The sequence below is a fragment of the Leptonotus elevatus genome, chromosome 14, assembly GCF_054856555.1.
Source record: "Leptonotus elevatus isolate MCC_2025b chromosome 14, RoL_Lele_1.0, whole genome shotgun sequence".
NCBI lineage: Eukaryota > Metazoa > Chordata > Actinopteri > Syngnathiformes > Syngnathidae > Leptonotus > Leptonotus elevatus.
The window spans coordinates 10,441,235-10,460,393 of NC_141252.1; the positions used below are offsets into that span (position 1 = coordinate 10,441,235).

The 19,159-nt window shown below is 41.3% G+C and overlaps 2 protein-coding genes across 2 annotated transcripts; one reads left to right on the forward strand and one right to left on the reverse strand.

The window, feature by feature from the left end:
- Positions 1-918: 918 nt before the first annotated feature.
- Positions 919-9,250, forward strand: rps6kl1 (ribosomal protein S6 kinase-like 1). The gene is made up of 12 exons (XM_086093919.1): positions 919-1,220; positions 2,344-2,460; positions 2,968-3,142; positions 3,406-3,530; positions 4,221-4,313; positions 4,387-4,434; positions 5,309-5,441; positions 5,930-7,249; positions 7,635-7,724; positions 8,444-8,526; positions 8,620-8,715; positions 8,801-9,250. Exons 3-12 carry the CDS (start codon positions 3,007-3,009, stop codon positions 8,909-8,911), a joined length of 2,235 nt encoding a protein of 744 aa, XP_085950045.1. The 5' UTR covers positions 919-1,220; positions 2,344-2,460; positions 2,968-3,006; the 3' UTR covers positions 8,912-9,250.
- Positions 9,251-9,606: 356 nt separating this feature from the next.
- dlst (dihydrolipoamide S-succinyltransferase) lies at positions 9,607-18,114 on the reverse strand. Its single transcript, XM_086094834.1, has 15 exons — positions 17,982-18,114; positions 16,679-16,712; positions 16,556-16,595; positions 15,495-15,556; positions 14,910-14,984; positions 14,758-14,813; positions 14,528-14,636; positions 14,274-14,435; positions 14,102-14,175; positions 13,921-14,018; positions 11,515-11,645; positions 11,325-11,398; positions 11,163-11,246; positions 10,909-11,076; positions 9,607-10,202 (listed from the first exon to the last, which is right to left on the reverse strand). The coding sequence occupies exons 1-15, from the start codon at positions 18,042-18,044 to the stop codon at positions 10,068-10,070; spliced, it is 1,365 nt and encodes a 454-aa protein (XP_085950960.1). The 5' UTR covers positions 18,045-18,114; the 3' UTR covers positions 9,607-10,067.
- Between the last annotated feature and the right edge of the window lie 1,045 nt (positions 18,115-19,159).

Genomic DNA, 19,159 nt, shown 5'->3' on the forward strand with positions numbered 1-19,159 from the left:
TTCACCTTTGTCTGCACTCAGTGGCCACAACATTAATTACAATTATTGTTTTTTTTTCCTATTAATTTCTTTATACCAGATCATATTTCTCATCATTGTAAAAAAACAAACCAAAAAAAACACTTAATTGATTTCAAATAATTGTCAAAAACATCAGGTTCATGTATCACTAACATCAATAACAAACCAATCAATAACCATGATCAGGTGTCCACTTTCACTTATTTGGTCTGAATCTGAAACGTATTTGCTTACGACAAATGTACTGTAACTTCATCTTTCCATTTGCCATTGGTCATGTGACGATCACAAGTAGAGCTGACGTGTGATGTCATTTTCAGTCGACAGCAAGTGGCAAAATGGCCGCCCCCCACGAGATGGATAAAAACAGGTGCATTTTGCTACTTAATTCATATTCCACAGATGCAATATTAATCAGAATGCAGTGTTTAGACTAGTGGGGGTGGATTGAACATATTATTGTGAAGATTATTATTTTTTTTTTAAACAACGCATGCATGTTGGAATGTCCGGAACACTCAGAGGAAAAATGCAAACTATCCACAGGAAAGCCCAGATTCAAACTCCCGATCTGCAAACCACTACGGTGCCCACATAGACAAAAACAATACTTGAAAAATGATGAGGTCATCGAAATATAATCAATACTGAGCCATTAGGTCCACAGAGCCGACCCCTCCCTTTTTCTTTTGGGAACAGGCTGCTGCATCCTCCTTGTGTTCCCCTCCTCGCCTCTGTGCGAGTCGGACAAGGTTATGCCTGCCCCTCTGTAATCCTGCCCTCCCCTGGGGGGCGGGGGAGGGGGGCAGTCTAGTTCCATCTGGTACTAAGCACCCATCACTATGGAATCTGAATACGAGCCTTCCATACATCGTGAGTGGCGCATATATGAAGGAGATGAACTGTTTTGCGATTCACACTCTGGATTATGCAATTTAGATTGGAAGTGCAAAATAGCAAAGCCCTCATTCAATGCACGCAAGGAAACGACACTGTCTCTTTAAATCCGACTGCATCTGGCGTGATGCGAGTGGGGGAAGTGAGCGACGTGTGGGAAATGGTACCAAACGTGACATCACGTTCAGCCAATCGGAGGCCAGGCCTGCGGTTTCTCCTCCTCCGCTGCTCCTCGGAAGAGTGTGTTGTGTGCTGGCTGATGCTGATGCTGCTAAGGCACACGGTCGGCCTCATCACTTAAGGTACGCTGTGTTTATCTGTGCATTCGCATGCCTTTTTTTATGTGATGTTTGTTGTATTTATTGTCAAGGAGGACTGTTAAGATGCTGGCTACGCAAGTTGAGTACTGATGGATGAGAAATCTCCTCTTGATGATGATGGTGTCGCTTCCTGCTACGAGGATGCGAGGCTTGTGCTTGGCAGATTTAAGAGAAAAATTATTGTATGTTAGCACCGTTATGCAGTTGATTGCCAGTTTTGATATTGCGCTAATATATTTATGATTTTATAGGAACTATTTGTTTTTCTTAACTCATTCGCTGCCATTGACGGCTATAGACGTCAAAAATTAATTTTAACTATTACTATTAGTTTAACATTTGTTCCCACTTTTGTTAACAAAAGTATGAAAACCTACAGTTTTTTTTTAAAATATTGTATTAGAACAGATATACAAATTTGTGATTAATCAGGAGTTAACTAGTGAAGTCATGCGATTAATTACGATTAAAAATAGTACTCGCCCGACGCCCCGGATTTTTAATAATCTTTTCTTTAAAAAAAAGAAAAAAAGATTATTTAAAAAAGAAAAGAAAAAAGAAATCATGCGATTACAATTTGTAATCGTAATTATTCGCATGACTTCACGAGTTAACTCACGATTAATCACACATTTTATATCTGTTCTGAATGTACAAAAATAAATCTAGGTTTTCATACTCTTGTTAACAAAAATGGAAAAAACTAAACTAATAGAAATAGTTCAAATACATTTTGGACGTCTACAGCTGTCAATGGCAGCGAATGAGTTAAGATAAAAAGCAGGGTTGAATGTATCAATATACTGTAAAGTGCAAAATACTGACATTGTGGTTGTCCAAAATGGCAACGTTAAGTCTTCATGATGCTATAGTGATGAAACATTTTAAATATTTACTCTCTCTCTCTCTCTCTCTCTCTCTCTCTCTCTCTCTCTCTCTCTCTCTCTCTCTCTCTCTCTCTCTCTCTCTCTCTCTCTCTCTATATATATATATATATATATATATATATATATATATATATATATATAAAATAGTAGGCCCAACTTTTTTGATTAACTTCCTGTCTGCACAAATGGCGGTTAACTCTTTCTTTCCACTTTTCCAGCCCATCATGCTCTGTCACAGAGGCCAAAACCTGGAGATCACTGGGGGGAGAATCACACCGAGCCCAGTGACACCTAGCAGAGATGTGTCCTGCTTTTCATGAGACCAGGAAGCAAAGGTGGGACTCCACGAAAACAATAACATTTGAAAGATGGATACTCACTTTTAACTCATTCACTGCCATTGACGGCTATAGATGTCAAAAATTCATTAGAACTATTTCAAAATGTTTCCACTTTTGTTAACAAGAGCATGAAAACCTTATTTTTATTGTACATTTAGAACAGATATAAAATGTGTGATTAATTACGATTAAAAAATGTAATCGCCTGATGTCCCTAATTTTTAATAATTGTTTCTTTTTTCTTTTCTTTTTTAAATCGTGTCAGGCGATTCAATTTTTTTTGTTGGTTATTAACTGCATGACTTCAATAGTTAACTCATGATTAATCACAAATTGTATTTCTGTTGTAAATGTGCAATTTTCATGTTCTTGTTAACAAAAGTAGAAAAAAAACATCTATAGCCGTCAATGGCAGTGAATGAGTTAAAAGACTCAACATTTACTTCCTGTTCTATGTTTATGGCACTAAAATAGCATAAATACTTCTCAAACCGTGTTCAGGCCCGACTGGACCTTGACAGGCACCAAAACAAGACCAGGATGGCGAAGCGCGATTACTTGGTGGAGGCAGCTAAGCAGATTCGTATGGCTTTGGACAGCGAGGTCAACGAGGACTATGAGGCAGCTTTCAGTTATTATAAGAATGGGGTGGACTTACTACTGAATGGTGTCCAATGTAAGCTTATCATGTAATATTCTGCAGTATTACTATTCCATTATCATGTTCCTATATAATTAGCTAATTGGTTGGGAGATCAAAGGCATACAAAACAATGGTTCCTTACTCACCAACAGGCGTGATACATAAAAAAATTTTTTTTTGCGCAGAGCAAGATGAGACAGGAACATACAGACCAGAATAAAAATAGGAAGTTAGAAGTTGTTATTTTCTTCCATTCACACATGATAGATTCAAGTCTGAAAAAGTTTATCTTTCAGTGGACCCGAACAAGGAGCGTCGGGAGGCCGTGAAGAGGAAGACAACCCAGTATTTGAAGAGAGCCGAGGAAATCTTCATCACGCACCTGCAAGACAACCTCACCAAAGGGAACTCTCATTTAGGGGTATGACTGAAAAGTTCGGAGGTAACTTCCACCGGCCTGTTTATCGTTGTGCTCGCTATGCCACCGCTGACTAGCAAAAGATTGGATGTTGTCATTTGAACTCTTCAATGGATGGCAAAAAAGATTGAGTGGAGCCTTTTCTGCCACATGCGGAAGAAGGTCTACTCTATCCAGAATGATTCCTGTTTTTACACTATCATAGCCACATCCACATAGTGTGGTCGACTTAACCTAGCCCATGTAACAATGTGTGACTTCACAATATTAACCGGATTCAACTACCGGTAGTAAGTGTGCCAAAGATAGCAATAGATAAGGAAAACTAGAACGAGAGAGAAGGTCACACCTATGAGCTTGAGAAGTCAGCGAGTACAGGGAAACTACTTTGAAAACAATCGGCATACTGTCATGGTCATATTAGATTCGGCCTCTTTGGTACACATCACTAGATAGGATGCTAACCAATTTAATTATGTGCAAAAGAGGCCTAATCTAAAAAAATAACCATGGCAATAAGATGATTGTTTTAAAAGTAGAGTAGTAGTGTCTCCTCCACACTCAGCTTAAGTCTTATGAATGATAATAGTTTATAATTGAGCATTATTGAGCTTAAATGTGGCAAATAATGTCAACATTGACACTGCCCTGTGATCGGTAGAGGTCAACTGCAGTATTTCTTTGTACCACCAGGGCTACAGCAGTCTGAGATTCCGTCCGGTAAGACACTTGAGTTCTCCTGTGGAGGATCTGGAGATGTGTAAGGTGGTGGGAGTCAGTGATAAGGTAAACGAAAAGGACGCTTAACTTTTAAATTCCTGTATTGTTGCTATTTATACGTGTTTGTTTCCTTGCGCAGGTTCTAGTTGTCCAAAGCATGGTTAATAAAGAGACGTTCGTTGTAAAGGTGGGTGTTTGTTTCTGAGCCAGGTTGCATCCACTTGCATTTGCTGCTTATTTGTGGGGCTCATGTTTGTCACATAATGCGGCATGCTTTAGATCATTAGCAGTTCCTTTACTTCTTCGGTTACCAGTGATGTTTAAACCTTTCCTTATTTCCATTCTTGAGATGTTGATTCTTTATTCATTCGGGTCATGGTAAGCTGTAAAAGTTGAACGGAGGCAACAGGAAGTAAAACTGGGAGTAAAAGAAAAATAAAGTTTTCAGAAAAATAAACACTCAAGTATATTAACTCATTCACTGCCATTGACGGCTATAGATGTCAAAAATTCATTTGAACTATTTCTATTAGTTAAATTTTTTTCCCACTTTTATTAACGAGAGTATGAAAACCTAGATCATTTTTTTTTACTGTATTAGAACAGATATAAAATTTGTGATTAATCGTGAGTCATAGTGAAGTCATGCAATTAATTACGATGACAAATTTTAATCACCTGGCGCCCCTAATTTTTTATAATCTTTTCTTTAAAAAAGAAAAAAAGATTATTAAAAATTAAACACAATTTTTTTTTTGTTTAAAAGAAAAGATTATTAAAATTAAAATTTGTAATCACAATTAATCGCATGAGTTAACTCACGATTAATCACACATTTATATCTGTTCTAAATGTACCAAAAAAAATCTAGGTTTTCATACTCTTGTTAACAAAAATGGAAAAAAAATGTTAACTAATAGATATAGTTCAAATGAATATTTTTAAAGTCAATGGCAGTGAATGAGTTAACCAAGGACTTCCCATCACTATTTTTTAAGCCAACAACAGTAAGTCATGTTTTCCCTCCAGAGAAGCTGACATCTTGCATTTGCTTTTTGCAGAGTCTGATGAAGTCCAGCTGGGAAAGCAGAGAGCAGCCGACCATCATCCCTCAAGGAGTTCCGTACATGGTGAAGCTGCTGAGGTATTACGTCAGCGAGGACACGGTTTACCTCCATCTTGAACACGTCAAAGGTGAGTAAATAGAACCACTGATATGTCCAATTAAAACACATTGTTAGAAATATATATTTTCTTGTAATTAGTTAGAAATATATATTTTCTTGTAATAAAAAAATAATAATCTTGTTTGTTTACAACATAATTTCATACTCGGGGCCGCCATGTTTTCACGTGCGCAATGCATTCTAGGATGATGACGTGAGATGTTTGCTGCCCCCTGGCGAGCAAAGCAATCATCACACGTGGGAGAAAAAAATGATGCGAGCCTGCGACTGCTTTTTTTTTTTGGGGGGGGGGGGGGGGGCTAAAAATAACAGCATGCAACTATGCTACGTCTCTACCCAGAATGCATTGCTACATAAACAACAATGGCAACGTACTTGTAAGTTTGGACACTGTTTGGTAAAATCAATCAATCTGTGAATAGATGGAATTGTAAACACTGAGGGTGTTGATTAACAAAGAAACTTCAAGTCCTGTGTCTTTTTCCTCCCCCCAAGGTGGGAGGCTCTTCTCCAAACTTAACAAGCTGAGGAAAGAGAGAGCCAAGGAACACCCAGAATGCATCACACCTGGCCAGCACAACATCAAGATGAAGAGCAGCTACACCTCACCCACAATCAGCACAGACTACCAGCACAGCGTCGGCACGGAAAGCGGTCCTCGCAAGCTGAGCGACGAGAGCCCGGACGGCGACGAGCCGAGGTCTTGGGACGAGACCCGGCGGCGCGTGGACAGCTGCGGGACTCACTCCTACATCGAGGAGACGGGTTGCCTGCAGAACTCCCGTTCGGCCGCATCGTTCTACAGCAAACTCGACCGCGTGACGTTGCTTTCCGGAGCGGCCAGGTCGCAGGTCAGCGCTCGCATCCATCCGCCAGCTGCCACTTTGTGCTTGCACTCCTCTCAAACTCAGGACAAGCCCGCTCTTCCTCTGTCTTGCGCTCGTGTCAGTCAAGCTCTGGACGTCATGTCGGAACTCAGTGACAGCAAAGCTGGAACTGGACTCATAGAGTGCAGTTCTGACTTTGAAGTCGCTTGGAAGGCTGCAGATCCCGCACTGAGAGGTGACCAAATAAACCCCTATGCAGTCACTGACACTGACTTGAACTTGACGCCTCATTGGAAGCAGAGCTCGTGTCTAAAAACGGATCCTCCAAACACTCAAAGTCATATTTTAAGTTCCTCTCCGGCCATTTTACATCTTCCTCTCCATTGCCAAACGCAAATCCACGGAAGAGCGTCTTGGGACGGCCCCGGCTTTCACCAGGGATCCATTTTAAGTGACGAGATTGCAAACTTGGACGTGAAGCAGGCCGGCAGCTCGGAGGAACGAAACGGAGTGGTGGTCCTCAGCAGCACGGACCGAGCCGTGTTCTCGGACCGCAGGGGTGCGCGGACCACCCCGGGGAGCAACTGGCCTTTCTCTGCCAGGGAAACAAGTTCAGTCCACGTGAGAGACGGCGTGGAAGAAGCCCGTGAGTTGCTCAGTCCAGGAAATGCCGCCTCGCCCACGGAAGGATCTTTTTCCAGCTGGTACTCCCCTCGCCTGCTCGGAGCCCAAAAGAGGACTGAGGGCTCGCCGGTGAAGATGGAGGGCCGCGGCGATGACCAGATCATTGAGGTGGACGGATGGTGCCACATACCTCGTTTACCGACAAAATGCTCAGAGAAGTCCAGCCGTCAGACCTGCTGGGGGCTCCCTGAAGCCGAGGCGCGTGTGTGGGGGGCCCAGATCCTGCTGGCCCTGGAGAGTCTCCATCAGCAGGGCATCTTATGTCGGGACCTCAACCCCAGGAATGTTCTGCTAACCAGCAATGGTGAGTGTCATCAGCAGAGGTGGGCATTTTGCAAAATGTTGTCATTGGTCCGTTATTTTTCCAAACTGTAATCGTCAGCTTGTTAGTCCATCACTAACGAAGGTTTTCTGACACATTTTGTAACTTGCCCACCTTTGCCGACAGATCTTCTTCTTCTGCTACTAGTACAAACCATGAAATTATAATTAAAAAAGAAAAAAAAAAAGAAAAAAAAGAGGCTCATCTGCATCCTAAAGCCGGCGGCGCGTCATTCGTCTCACTTTGCTTATCTAATGCAGCTTAACAAAGCAATTCAAGGAATGCATGCAGGACATATCATTTGATTAAAATAAAATATTGCATTTGATTAAAAAATATATTGCTTATTGATTTTATTTTGTTACAGGAAAGGTGTGCTTGACATTTTTTGGACAATGGAGTGAAGTTCAGTCGGAAATTAACTGTGATGCCATGGAACAGATGTACTGTGCACCAGGTAGCGCTCAACCTCTGGTTTTATAGACAAATGTGGACAAAATAATTGGTACTAACAATAAAAAAAAGAAATTCAACAAATTTAATAAGACAGGTTACTTTTGAGTTGTGGGTCAACAGAATTATTATTATTATCTTAAAATAAACTATTCAAACAGGCCTACATGGACAAAAGTGATGGTAAAGACTGAAAATAGTTTGACCGTATAGTTCACATGTTCAAGCGAGGTATGTCCTCTAATCAGCATCACAGGTGTCTTCAAACTTGTAACCAGTCACCCTATTTAAAAGATGAAGTAGTCACTATGCTGTTTGGTGACAAATTGAAGACCCGGATAACAAAAATGGTATCAGAAGAGCCCAGATTGACCTCCATCAAGGTCAAGGTGCATCAGCGACAGATCGCACCATCCGTCGTCGTTTAAGCCAGAGTGGACTTCATGGGCCAAGATTACCATCATTTTTGTCCAGGTCATGAGTTTTTTTCTTTTTTTAAAAATAATTATTTTGAACCATTATTCAAAAGCAATGTCTGATTTTCATCGGTTTAATTTAATTTAATTTAATTTTAATGTAATTTTATTTGTATTTTTATTTATTTGTATATATTTTTTTTTATTTCTATTGATTTATTATTTATTTTCCTTTCATGAACAGAGGGGTTCGAGCAATTTTGCCCACGTGTGTAAGATAGATGTACTCATTATTTTTTGTCATCAGAGATTGGTGGAGTGTCCAGAGTCACGGAAGCTTGTGATTGGTGGAGTTTGGGGGCTCTTCTATTTGAACTTCTCACAGGAATGGTAAGTGATGCGCACACACAAAAAAAGAGTGGATTTAATTTGATGACTCATCATCATTGGTAATATGTATATTATTGCTCCCTGCGCCTCCAGCCGCTCTGGCAGCTCCACCCGACAGGAATCAACTCCCACACTCAACTGCTCATCCCCGACCACTTGAGCACCGCAGCTGCATCTCTGCTCACTGAGGTTACGTACTTCAAGTATTTCCCTTGTCACACTACTTTGTGAATGACTGGATTCATCAACGTACTTTTTTTTTCCGCTTCCACAGTTACTTCAGTTCGACGCTGGCTATCGTCTGGGGTGTGGCGGTGGAGGTGTGAGCGACATCAAGTGTCACCCCTTCTTCAGTAGCGTCTCCTGGAAGGCGCTGAGCTGCTAGTCGGCTGCAAATACAAATGCAAATTGGCCTCTTGTGATGCACAGGAAGTGACGAAAGAGCGCCCGAAACGTGCGCAATCCGGCGTTATGTGCTTCCCAAAGAAAATTTGACTGTGATAAGAGAAGTGATGACCATATAAAGTCCCATCAACGCGTGTACTTATAATTTCACTTCAACATACAGCACTAGAACATTAGACTTCATATCATTACTTTTTATCATGCATGAAATTGGTTAACGTCTGACAATCTTTTAGACCACCTGTCATATACTTATGTTGTGGAGAAAATGAAAATACATTTGATAATAAACTGAATTCTGCCTCAATGTGACACATTACGGCAGTCTCTGGATTTCTCAGCAGATACAAAAGTTACATAAAGCAAATACCTAAAGGATTCCCGATAGTGAGAATCTAACAACTCACATTATTCTAAGGTCTTCTGAAATTGAAAAAACTGTATGAAATAAACTTTTGGTAGTTATCAATTTAACACTTCATATATTTGTCCTGATATCAAACCAGACCGGAATGCAGCAGTAAATATTCCGAAATGTTCACCGCATCAATATCCAACAGATTAATTAAATTTTGTCATGAATTAAACAACTTTCCATTTAATGTCCCCCCCCCCCCCCCCCCCCACTATTGCCCACTTGAGATGAGTAAGAAACATAAACACACAGACACCAAATCCTGTACTGTCGAATTTTATTAAAACATTTTTCTTAAATATTCTATCAGCGCATATTCAGAATGTTCCACATTATTGTGAAATGGCATCAATTCTTCAATTATAGTTCATTACTTTGGACATAACATTGTGTTCCTTGGTCTGAATGCACCATTATTCTCTCACCCAGCAACGTGCAACCTAACTTTGCCATCCCATAATTACTTGAGCATAATTTCATGTAGAAAACGACATATGGCGGACATACAAGATTGAATATACTATTTGATCTAAAGACCAGAACCCGGGAAATCCTCAGACAGTACCAAACCCTTATATCACTGCCAGCCTTATATTGCACAACCCAACTGTTTACAAAATAAATCCGTATTGTGGGTAATGTCCATAGGGTGGGTATAGCCCCTGGTCGCGTGGGGCGGTTCAGTCGGTCGGGCCTGGAGATACCGGTGGGGGGGGGGGGCTCACATGTCGAGGAGCAGCACCCTGGGGTCCTCCACCACAGACTTGATCTTGCGCAGGAAGGTGACGGCCTCTCTTCCGTCGACGAGGCGATGATCGTACGTCAGGGCCACGTACATCATGGGACGGATCTCCACCTGTGCAGTCACAGCAGTTAAAAAGAATGAATTTAAAAATGCATGATTCATTTGCAGATTGTGTGTTAAACTGATTAAAAAAATAATAATAATCCACTCAACCCTCTGACTTTGTTTGTTAACCCTTTTATAGATACAAAAGCAGTAAGTGTGAAATTTCATATTAAGGTGGAATAGGGCGCCACCCTGTGGTATTCTATGGCACTGCAGAACTCCATCCATCCATCCATCCATTTTCTGTACCGCTTGTCCTCACAAGGGTCGCGGGGGTTGCTGGAGCCTATCCCAGCTGGCTTCGGGCAGTAGGCGGGGTACACCCTGAACTGGTTGCCAGCCAATCGCAGGGCACACAGAGACGAACAACCATACTCACAATCACACCTATGGACAATTTGGAGTGTCCAATTCACCTGCCATGCATGTTTTTGGAATGTGGGAGGAAACCGGAGTACCCGGAGAAAACCCACGCAAGCACGGGGAGAACATGCAAACTCCACCCAGGAAGGCCGAAGCCCGGACTTGCGCTCACAACCTTTGCACTGGGAGGCGGACGTGCTAACCAGTCAGCCACCGTGACTGCAGAACTCACTATTCAAAATGAATTTCCCTTCGTTTAATTGGACAGCGCGAGTGAAGACGAACTCTTCTATAACCATTCTTTTTTTTGCACACCGAGATGCTGAAATTCCAAATGGCAAACACAAACCTTGCCAGCCACTACCACAGGCCTGTCAAATATGCCATGCATGCCCAAGATGGCAGACTGAGGCGGGTTGATGATGGGTGTGCCGAACAAAGAGCCGAACACGCCGCCGTTGCTGATGGTGAAGGTTCCTCCGTCCATGTCTTCCACGGCCAGCTCGTTATTGCGGGCCTAGAGACAAAACATTCAGTCCCTTCAAATGAGCCACACATTCTTGTCGGAATCCGTTAGGCAAGACATCTTAGAACAACACAAACCTTCTCGCCCAACATATTGATGGTTTTCTCAATGTCGGTGAAATTCATGCCCTCAGCATTCCTGATTACGGGGACAACCAGACCCTGACGGCGAAAGTCACAAGAAACATTTTGGTCAAGTTGAGCACTTCCCAATGAGTATGAAAGACGCACTCGGCTTACCTTTGGGGTGGCCACAGCCACGCTGATGTCTACGTAGTCCCTGTACACAATCTCTTTGGTTGTGTCATCAATGACTGAGAAAACAAAAAGGGAACATGGAAACAAATATGGTCAGACTTCCGTGCAGCTTGGACGGAGTCGAATCAAACCGAAGCGCGATGCCAGGCATCTTGTGCGGTGAAGCCGATACCTGCGTTAACAGCGGGCTGGTCAGTCAGCGCGTAGGCGGACGCCTTCACAAACGCAGACATGAAGCCCAGCTTGATGTTGTGCTTCTTCAGGAAGGCGTCTTTGTACGTCTTCCTCATCTCCGAGATGTTGCTACGAGGGGGAATGCAAGGAAAAGTCGCAAACGGAGCAAAACGGTCGCATTTGCACGGTTCATACATCTTTCACTAGGACACGTTCAAGCACCTGAGTGCTTTTATTTTTAGTCATTTTCAACACTTTAGATTGGTCAATAATTTGTAAAAATGACACCCACACGTGTGGATTGGCCAAAAGAAGATTTGAGAAGAAAAACAAAAAAAACAAATTCACCAAATTGTGACTTAGGAGGTTTCACAGCAGCAATGTGTGTTCAAATCACAAAGAGAAACTCATAGATTCACAGCACACTGGATTATATACATTAAAAATTTTTTGGGTGATGATTAGTTTAGTTAACGAAAAAAATCCCAATTTCAAGAAATTAGAATTGAGCTTCACAAGAAAAAAAACTAACTAAATATGTTTAATTTAGAAATGTACAAACAAACTCATCTTGTGAAAAAGTATTTTTTTTTATGAATCTGCTAAATATAATTTGACTTTATAAAATGAACCATTGAAAATAAAAAAAACGTTGCAAGTAATTCTAATATACTGAGATGCGCCTGTATACCAATGACATTTCGTTTCAAAGTATATTAGTGAACGAGTTGTGTTACCCCATCTTGCAGAGGACCGATACCAGGCTTTAATTTCAAGGTATTGGTACTCGTGACGGAATTGACCAAAACTAGAAAATCGCTGATCATTTTAATGTAAAATGATATATTGGGATGTATAGATCTTTCCTTCAAATGATATGTCATTGTCAATGTTGTGTGTCATTTCATGTATCTTATAAAGCACAGGCAAGTGTGACTGTAGAGACACCTAATGTTGAATAGCTTTGGAAATGATGGACTATTTATTGTCAGTTACCATTTGTTACTAGATGCAAAAAGTAAAAATAAAAAATAAAATAAATATATATTTTTTTAATCAGCTTTAAAACAAGATAATGGCCCTTCGGAAAGCTATTGCGACTGACCTGCTAATCATTTTACCTTTGTTCATTTTTCACTTTTATCTTTCTTTTTAATTGTTTGTTTTCCTGTCTATGAAGCTCTAGGGTTTCTCTGCTAACACAATTAGCCCCTCCCAAGACACTGACTCTGTGAGAAAGGAGAGAAGAAGCGATAAAAATCTTCACTTTCCAGAGTGTGTAAATCTTATTGGGCCGACATAAAAGCCCATATCAGTGGAGGCTGCCCTTGCACTCAGGGCGCGGGTCTCTGCGGGCCCCCGTAGACGCTGCCGCCACGCGCCCCGACCGCCTCCTTCGGCTCCAGATGAGGCCGAGCCTGGGAAGTCTTCCTCCAGACCGTCAATGTCAATCCAATTAGGAGACACGGAAAAGCTCCAACAGCCGAAAGCTGACACCGCGCATTTGCCGAGGAAAGAAATCCTCAAAGTGTCCTCTTGAGCACGGGGGCGAGTGCGGACCATAACATTTCCTTTTAAATGAATAAAGCCCGTTTTAACGTTTCTTATCTTTGTTTCCGATGGATTTATGGCCAAATATTTACATTCCGGTGTTTCAGACGGGGATCCGGTTTCAAAAAGCTTTTTCTATTGGGCAGATTCCAATCTATAACCATTTGTGTTAGTATCAATTGCACTTGCAAACACACAGGAGTCCCACCAACACCTAGAAAGACGGATGAAATATGCAAATATTTGCATACTTGCTAGTTGAAGTGCTGATGAATAATAATGAAGGGCCTCATTTGATTATGAAAATTAGGTACCTTTTTTTAACCCGATACCAGTACAAGTACTTAACTCATGACTACTCACCGATACCAAGTACTGATTGATACCAGTACTTTTGATACATAAAATTCCCAATTAAAAAAAGCAGTAGGATCATTTTAAAGACAGACATATCCGATTCCGAATATAGCCTTTTTCTTGAATTTTCTATTCTTCTCATTTCTAGTTCCTGATTGTAAAATAGCCACAAGATGGCAGCCCGAATACCGATACCTTGAAATAAGGCCGATATCCAACCGGTTTTACCTGGTTTTGGTACTCGCCCATCCACGATAAAAACTGTCAGATGGGCCAGGTCAGACATTGAAGTAAAACATACTGCCATAAAAATTTGCATAACGTTAAATATCTAAAATAGTTAATTTTCTTAAAAAATATTATTAATAATAATAATGATAATAATAATAATAATTTTGATAATATCTTAATCAGTTTTTGGGGGAAAAGGAAGAGTCAAATTATTGCAACCCCCCCCCCCCCCCCCCCAAGCAATTGAGCAATTGAAGCTTCTTACCTCATGTCAATCTCATTAAAGGTAGTCAACATTGCGCAGGTGTTTTGGGCTTCCTTCAGCCTTTGGGCAATTCGCAGTCTCATGCGATTTATCTTAACCTGAATCCAGAGACAGAATTGGATGTTTTTGCAAACCATAACCATCAAAATTCTCACCCCGTATGTTTCATTTAGCCGCTTACCCTGCTTTCTGTGCGGGCCGCTTTCGCTCCTCCATCCACGGGGGCTGCCATTACGGTGGGCTTGATGGCCGACACTGCGGAAAGACACAAAAATTGGCCACAGATCCCCAAAATGATGAATCGCTGACGTGAGGCGTTGTGAGGCAGTTGTCACAGAACTCGGCCGGCTAACCTGGTTTGGCGTCCATGGCGTGTGCTGGCACAGGTGGCACGGGGGGCATCGTGGTCGGGATGGGGCCAACAGCTGAGGGCGGAGGTGTAGGTGCAGGATCAGATGGCGGTGAAGGGGCCGCTGCGGCCGGGGCCTCGGCTTTCGGGGCTTTTGGAGCTCCAGCTAAAAGGTATGAGAGGCCATGAAGAAAACGATCAAGCCGAACACCTAAGAAATGACATCAACGCTATTGTATTGAAGTATAAACTACACACGGCCTTTTTGAAGCTTGAACAGAGGCGTTCCTCCCTCGACTTTGCCTCCATCGGGAACCAAAAGCTCCACGATCACCCCGGAAGAAGGAGAAGGAACCTGCACGGCTGTCTAGTGGAAAAAATAAGCGGGCGGGGAAAAATATAAGATGCAAGTTTGATTAAGCAGTCACGAAGATAATCAACAGTCTGGATCTGTGGGATGATTTTCTTTGTCTTCCAGCGGTCTTTACCTTATCAGTCTCAATTTCACACACCACCTCATCCTCTGAAACGGTGTCCCCCACAGCTGTAGGAGGAAGAAGTTGGTTTCGCGATCAAAATGGTGACATTACACGGCCCACATTAAACGCACCTAATGAGGCTAAGAACAAAAGAGTGTTACCTTTTTCCCACCTCACGTCCCCCTCTGTAACAGACTCCGCAAAGGCGGGGGTCTTAATGGTGATGACTTCCTCTCCTGAGCCACAAAGACAAGATTAGAACTACAGTCATGTACGTGTATGTATGTATATACACATACGCACACACACACACATGAGTATGCAGGTGTATCTAAAATAAAAAAAGTCAACTTTTTTTAAATGTTACATTTAAAATTTTTACTAAAAATTTCAGTAGTTCAATTAAAAAGTACTTCAATTTAATACATTAAACCAATAGAGACAAAATACTTCCCTGATTTGTACGATCCATCCATCCCTTTTCAACAACAGCGAAAACATACAAACGCTACGCAGGAAGGCTGAAGCCCAAATTCGAACCCCTAACCTCAGAACTGTGAGTCATATGTGCCAACTGCTAATCCATTTGTAATATACAATCATCTAAATTATAAAAACTAAAATTTGAATATATTTCACCAGATGTATTTATCTATTTATCTATACGCTTTTCACTTTTTCAATGGACTACAGAAATGCGCTCACAACATGTATACACAGTGACAATATAATATAATGAGACATACTGTAGGCAACAGAGGTCCTGAAGTATTGGATTTGGAAGACATTGGATCGTGGATCAGATTTTCTTTAGAAGGAAAAAAATATATTAAAACATGTTTTAAATAGTTATAAATTCACGCATAAAATGACTACAATTCTAATACCAGGATACAAACATTTGCTCAAATGCTTTAAAGCGTAGGTGTCAAACTCATGCAGGTTTTGGATATATGATCAGCTCATCAGCAAGCTCTGCATAAGCCTGATAACGATTCTGCTGATTGGAATCAGCTTATGTTGGAAGAGGGGAAACCTCCAAAACCTGCAGGACCTCGGCCCTCGAGGACCGGAGTTTGACACCTATGCTTTAAAGTAACACTAATGAGCATTTGGATTTTGTTGATTATGGCGACACCTTTGGACAAAAGCGGTATTGTTGCCGCGTTGGATTCACAAGCATTCGTAAACAAGAAAGCACACAATGTTTTGAGTGTTGCGTGGCTGGTCGGGTCAGTGTGGAAGGGCGAACTATTAATAACCACGTAATTTTCCGATAGCTAACATTAGCATAATTATTTTTGATTTGAGCATGGAAAGCTACCCAAAAAAAAAAGAAGAAAAAAAAAAGAGCAGAGTTCCCACAAAGGCAGCGTCAGTTGGAAATCCCCCTCGTCTTTCACCTCATGCCAGCGAGTGAAATGCTATACTGTGCTATCCACATTTAGGTAGGCTTTTTATCATTATTATTGTCAGCTCAGACACAAATCTTCATTTCTTGGGTGTTTTGTAGCTTCTGCATGATAACAGTAATCGCGCGTAGATGTTTGACTCGACTTCCGTCTGGAACGATTGAGGAAAGGATATATGCCGTAAAGCAGTCTGCACGTTTGTAGTTTTTTTTTTTTTGTGCGCGGCAGATTTCGCGCCATCCAAAGGTTTCATTATTCTAGCTGTAAATCAATATTTCATCATCAGAATCATGAAGATATGAATTGAAGGCTGAAAAGTTCATTAGAGGGGCTTTAAGGACACATTTCACCTTTCTAAACAGTGTGGTTTTCTCAAAGTCAGTGTGTGCTCTTACACAGTGTTCTTGGCAGTGAAAGGGTAGCTAGTTGATATAGCTGCAGAGAAAACAACAGCAATGCATCAAAAACTTGACAGGGGCAATACTACCAAGAAGCAAAAATGTGAACTTGACACATACCTGCAGCACCTCTGCGAGTCAGCACATTATTTCCCTATGCAAAGAAAAACACGGCAAAACAACAGCATATAGTGAACACAAGTCCTTTCGCCAGTATGTCAATAAATTGCATTTTTTATGTTAAACTTTACTGTAAATTAGGGGTGCACCGATAGATCGGCCAGCCAATTTATCGGCGCAGAATTGGCTTAATTTTAGGTGATCGGCCGAGCCCTTTTCCACGGATCTCATCTCCCTCCTCAGGGGTCTGAAAAAGTCAACCACTGTTCTTTTCTGCTGAGATGATCAATAGGCTTTTTATTTTTGATTTGAGAAAACTACTTCATGTGCAGTTACAACAACCAATTTGTATTATTTCACAGATATGATCAGTGTTAATTACAATAAAACAAGATTGGAATACTGAAGGTGTATGCTGCTTGTTATAAAATACTCGGGATCAGCAGGTCAGATTTGTTAAAGTCGGGGGTCGGCCGGAAAATTGTGATCGGTGCACCCCTACTGAAAATGCAAGGATGAGCACAGGGATTAAGACAAGTCAAAAATGCAATATTGTTATATCATTTAAAGTGACAAGCTCCAGCAACTGTCAATTGGTGTTGACAGTTGGAAGACTACATGCAAGGCAATGGGAGCAAACGTCAGGAATAGCATCCTGGGTCAAAGGTTAAACGTTACACGATGCCCCCGCTGACACAATCAACCTTGCATGCTAAAATGAAGCACTATATGGTTTACCCGTGTAATCTGCAAACTTCTAAATAAGAATTAAGCAGCTAAAAAAAATTAAATTCATGACACGTACTCAATACTGTTCTACCCGGCTTTTTTTGATTACATTCACTTCTACTTTCGGAACATTTGAGGGTACTAATGAAATATTATATAACACGCATATACAGGTAACGTTTATCAAGTTAGTAAGCAGGTTTAACTTCACTAACAAAATAACACTTAAGTTAGGTGAGCTGACAATAGCATGCAACCGCTTAGCTAGCGACTAATGCAAAGTTTAACTTAAATACTAACGAGAAGTTTCAAGAATGCAAACCATTTAGGGCGATACATACAACATTCGTGCATAAAAATGTTTACAAGTGTATGACGGATAGCACAACATAGTTAAAAGGCAAGGTGTCATACTGTCCTTGGCTTACAATGTTACGGCCTGTTCCGTGGCCTACAGTTGCGGAGCTAATGCTAATGCTAATGCTAGAGATGACAGAGGCGAAACCAACGCCCGCCCATAGTGATTCCAACCGAGAGTAGCCTCCTCCTGTCGAACTTATTCTTTTTGGCCTACCTGGCGGATCGCAGACAGGGAGCGACCAATATTCCTGGAGAGACACCGGGAACGGGACAACATGTTGGTCTTGTGACAGCTGCCTGTCAGCGGAGGGGAGCGGGTCAAGCTGTTGACTGGAATGGAGGAAGCGCTGCGGGGTAAACCAAGTGAACTAAAATAAGAGGGGTGTACTGTGAGTTGCCGAATGGTCTCTTCCACTGTCACCGTCTGGTCAGCGAGCGTCATTATAAATCCCACTGATGTTCGAAGCGGGAAACGCCTTGATGCAACATGATTGGCTATAGCCACAGGCTTGCTGCAATATCATTGGATGCTACATCTACGTACAGCGCGCCCTACTGCGGGAAAGGCACTATCTGATTTCAGTGTGGCGGCGTTAATATGAATCTTACTAACCACAGCCTACCCTGTAACCCTAACCCAAACAAAACCATAACCCAAGCAAATTAGCTGTTTGTAATTTTAGACAAATGTGATACATTGGTCGTTTCATTTCACCTGCGGAGCCTGCCCACGTGGCCTGCAGCAGCCAATCAATGTAAACTGTGGCGTGTCCTGCCGAGACATCAGTGGGTTTCATAATAACACGGAAAGGGAACCCACGTTTGATTTTTAAAATAGACATATTACCGTACTTGTTGTAGGCAGCTTTTTTTAAATGTATAAATAATATAATTATAATACATCAATTATTTAATTAAAACAATGCATATTTACTATCTTACTAATATTGTTTATTCAACCAAATACATTAATTAATAAACCCCACACATTTTAGACACAGTGTCTAAAATAATTCAACATATATCACAGGATACTTGATAACATAATTTCTCAGTGGGCCAGTTAAAGGACAGCATGCCGTATGTCATGTGCCTCCTGGGCCATCATTTAAATCCCCTTTTAAGTGGCCAGTGGATGAGAAAAGGAGGGGAGTTGTTTTGTTTTTTTGCCTGATGCATATCTGTCAAATAACAAAATGTTGTTTATTCTGTGTGTTTTTTTTAATTCCCAAGGTGAAAGGCTTCTATGGAGGGGCAAAGAATGGCAACCGGGTCATATACAGCCCACTATATACTCTATTCCAGCCAACAAACAGTCATTAATACAGTTTGTTGTAATAGTTTGTTAATTGATCAATTGTAAATAATAAATAAACAATGTTATTGTAATTT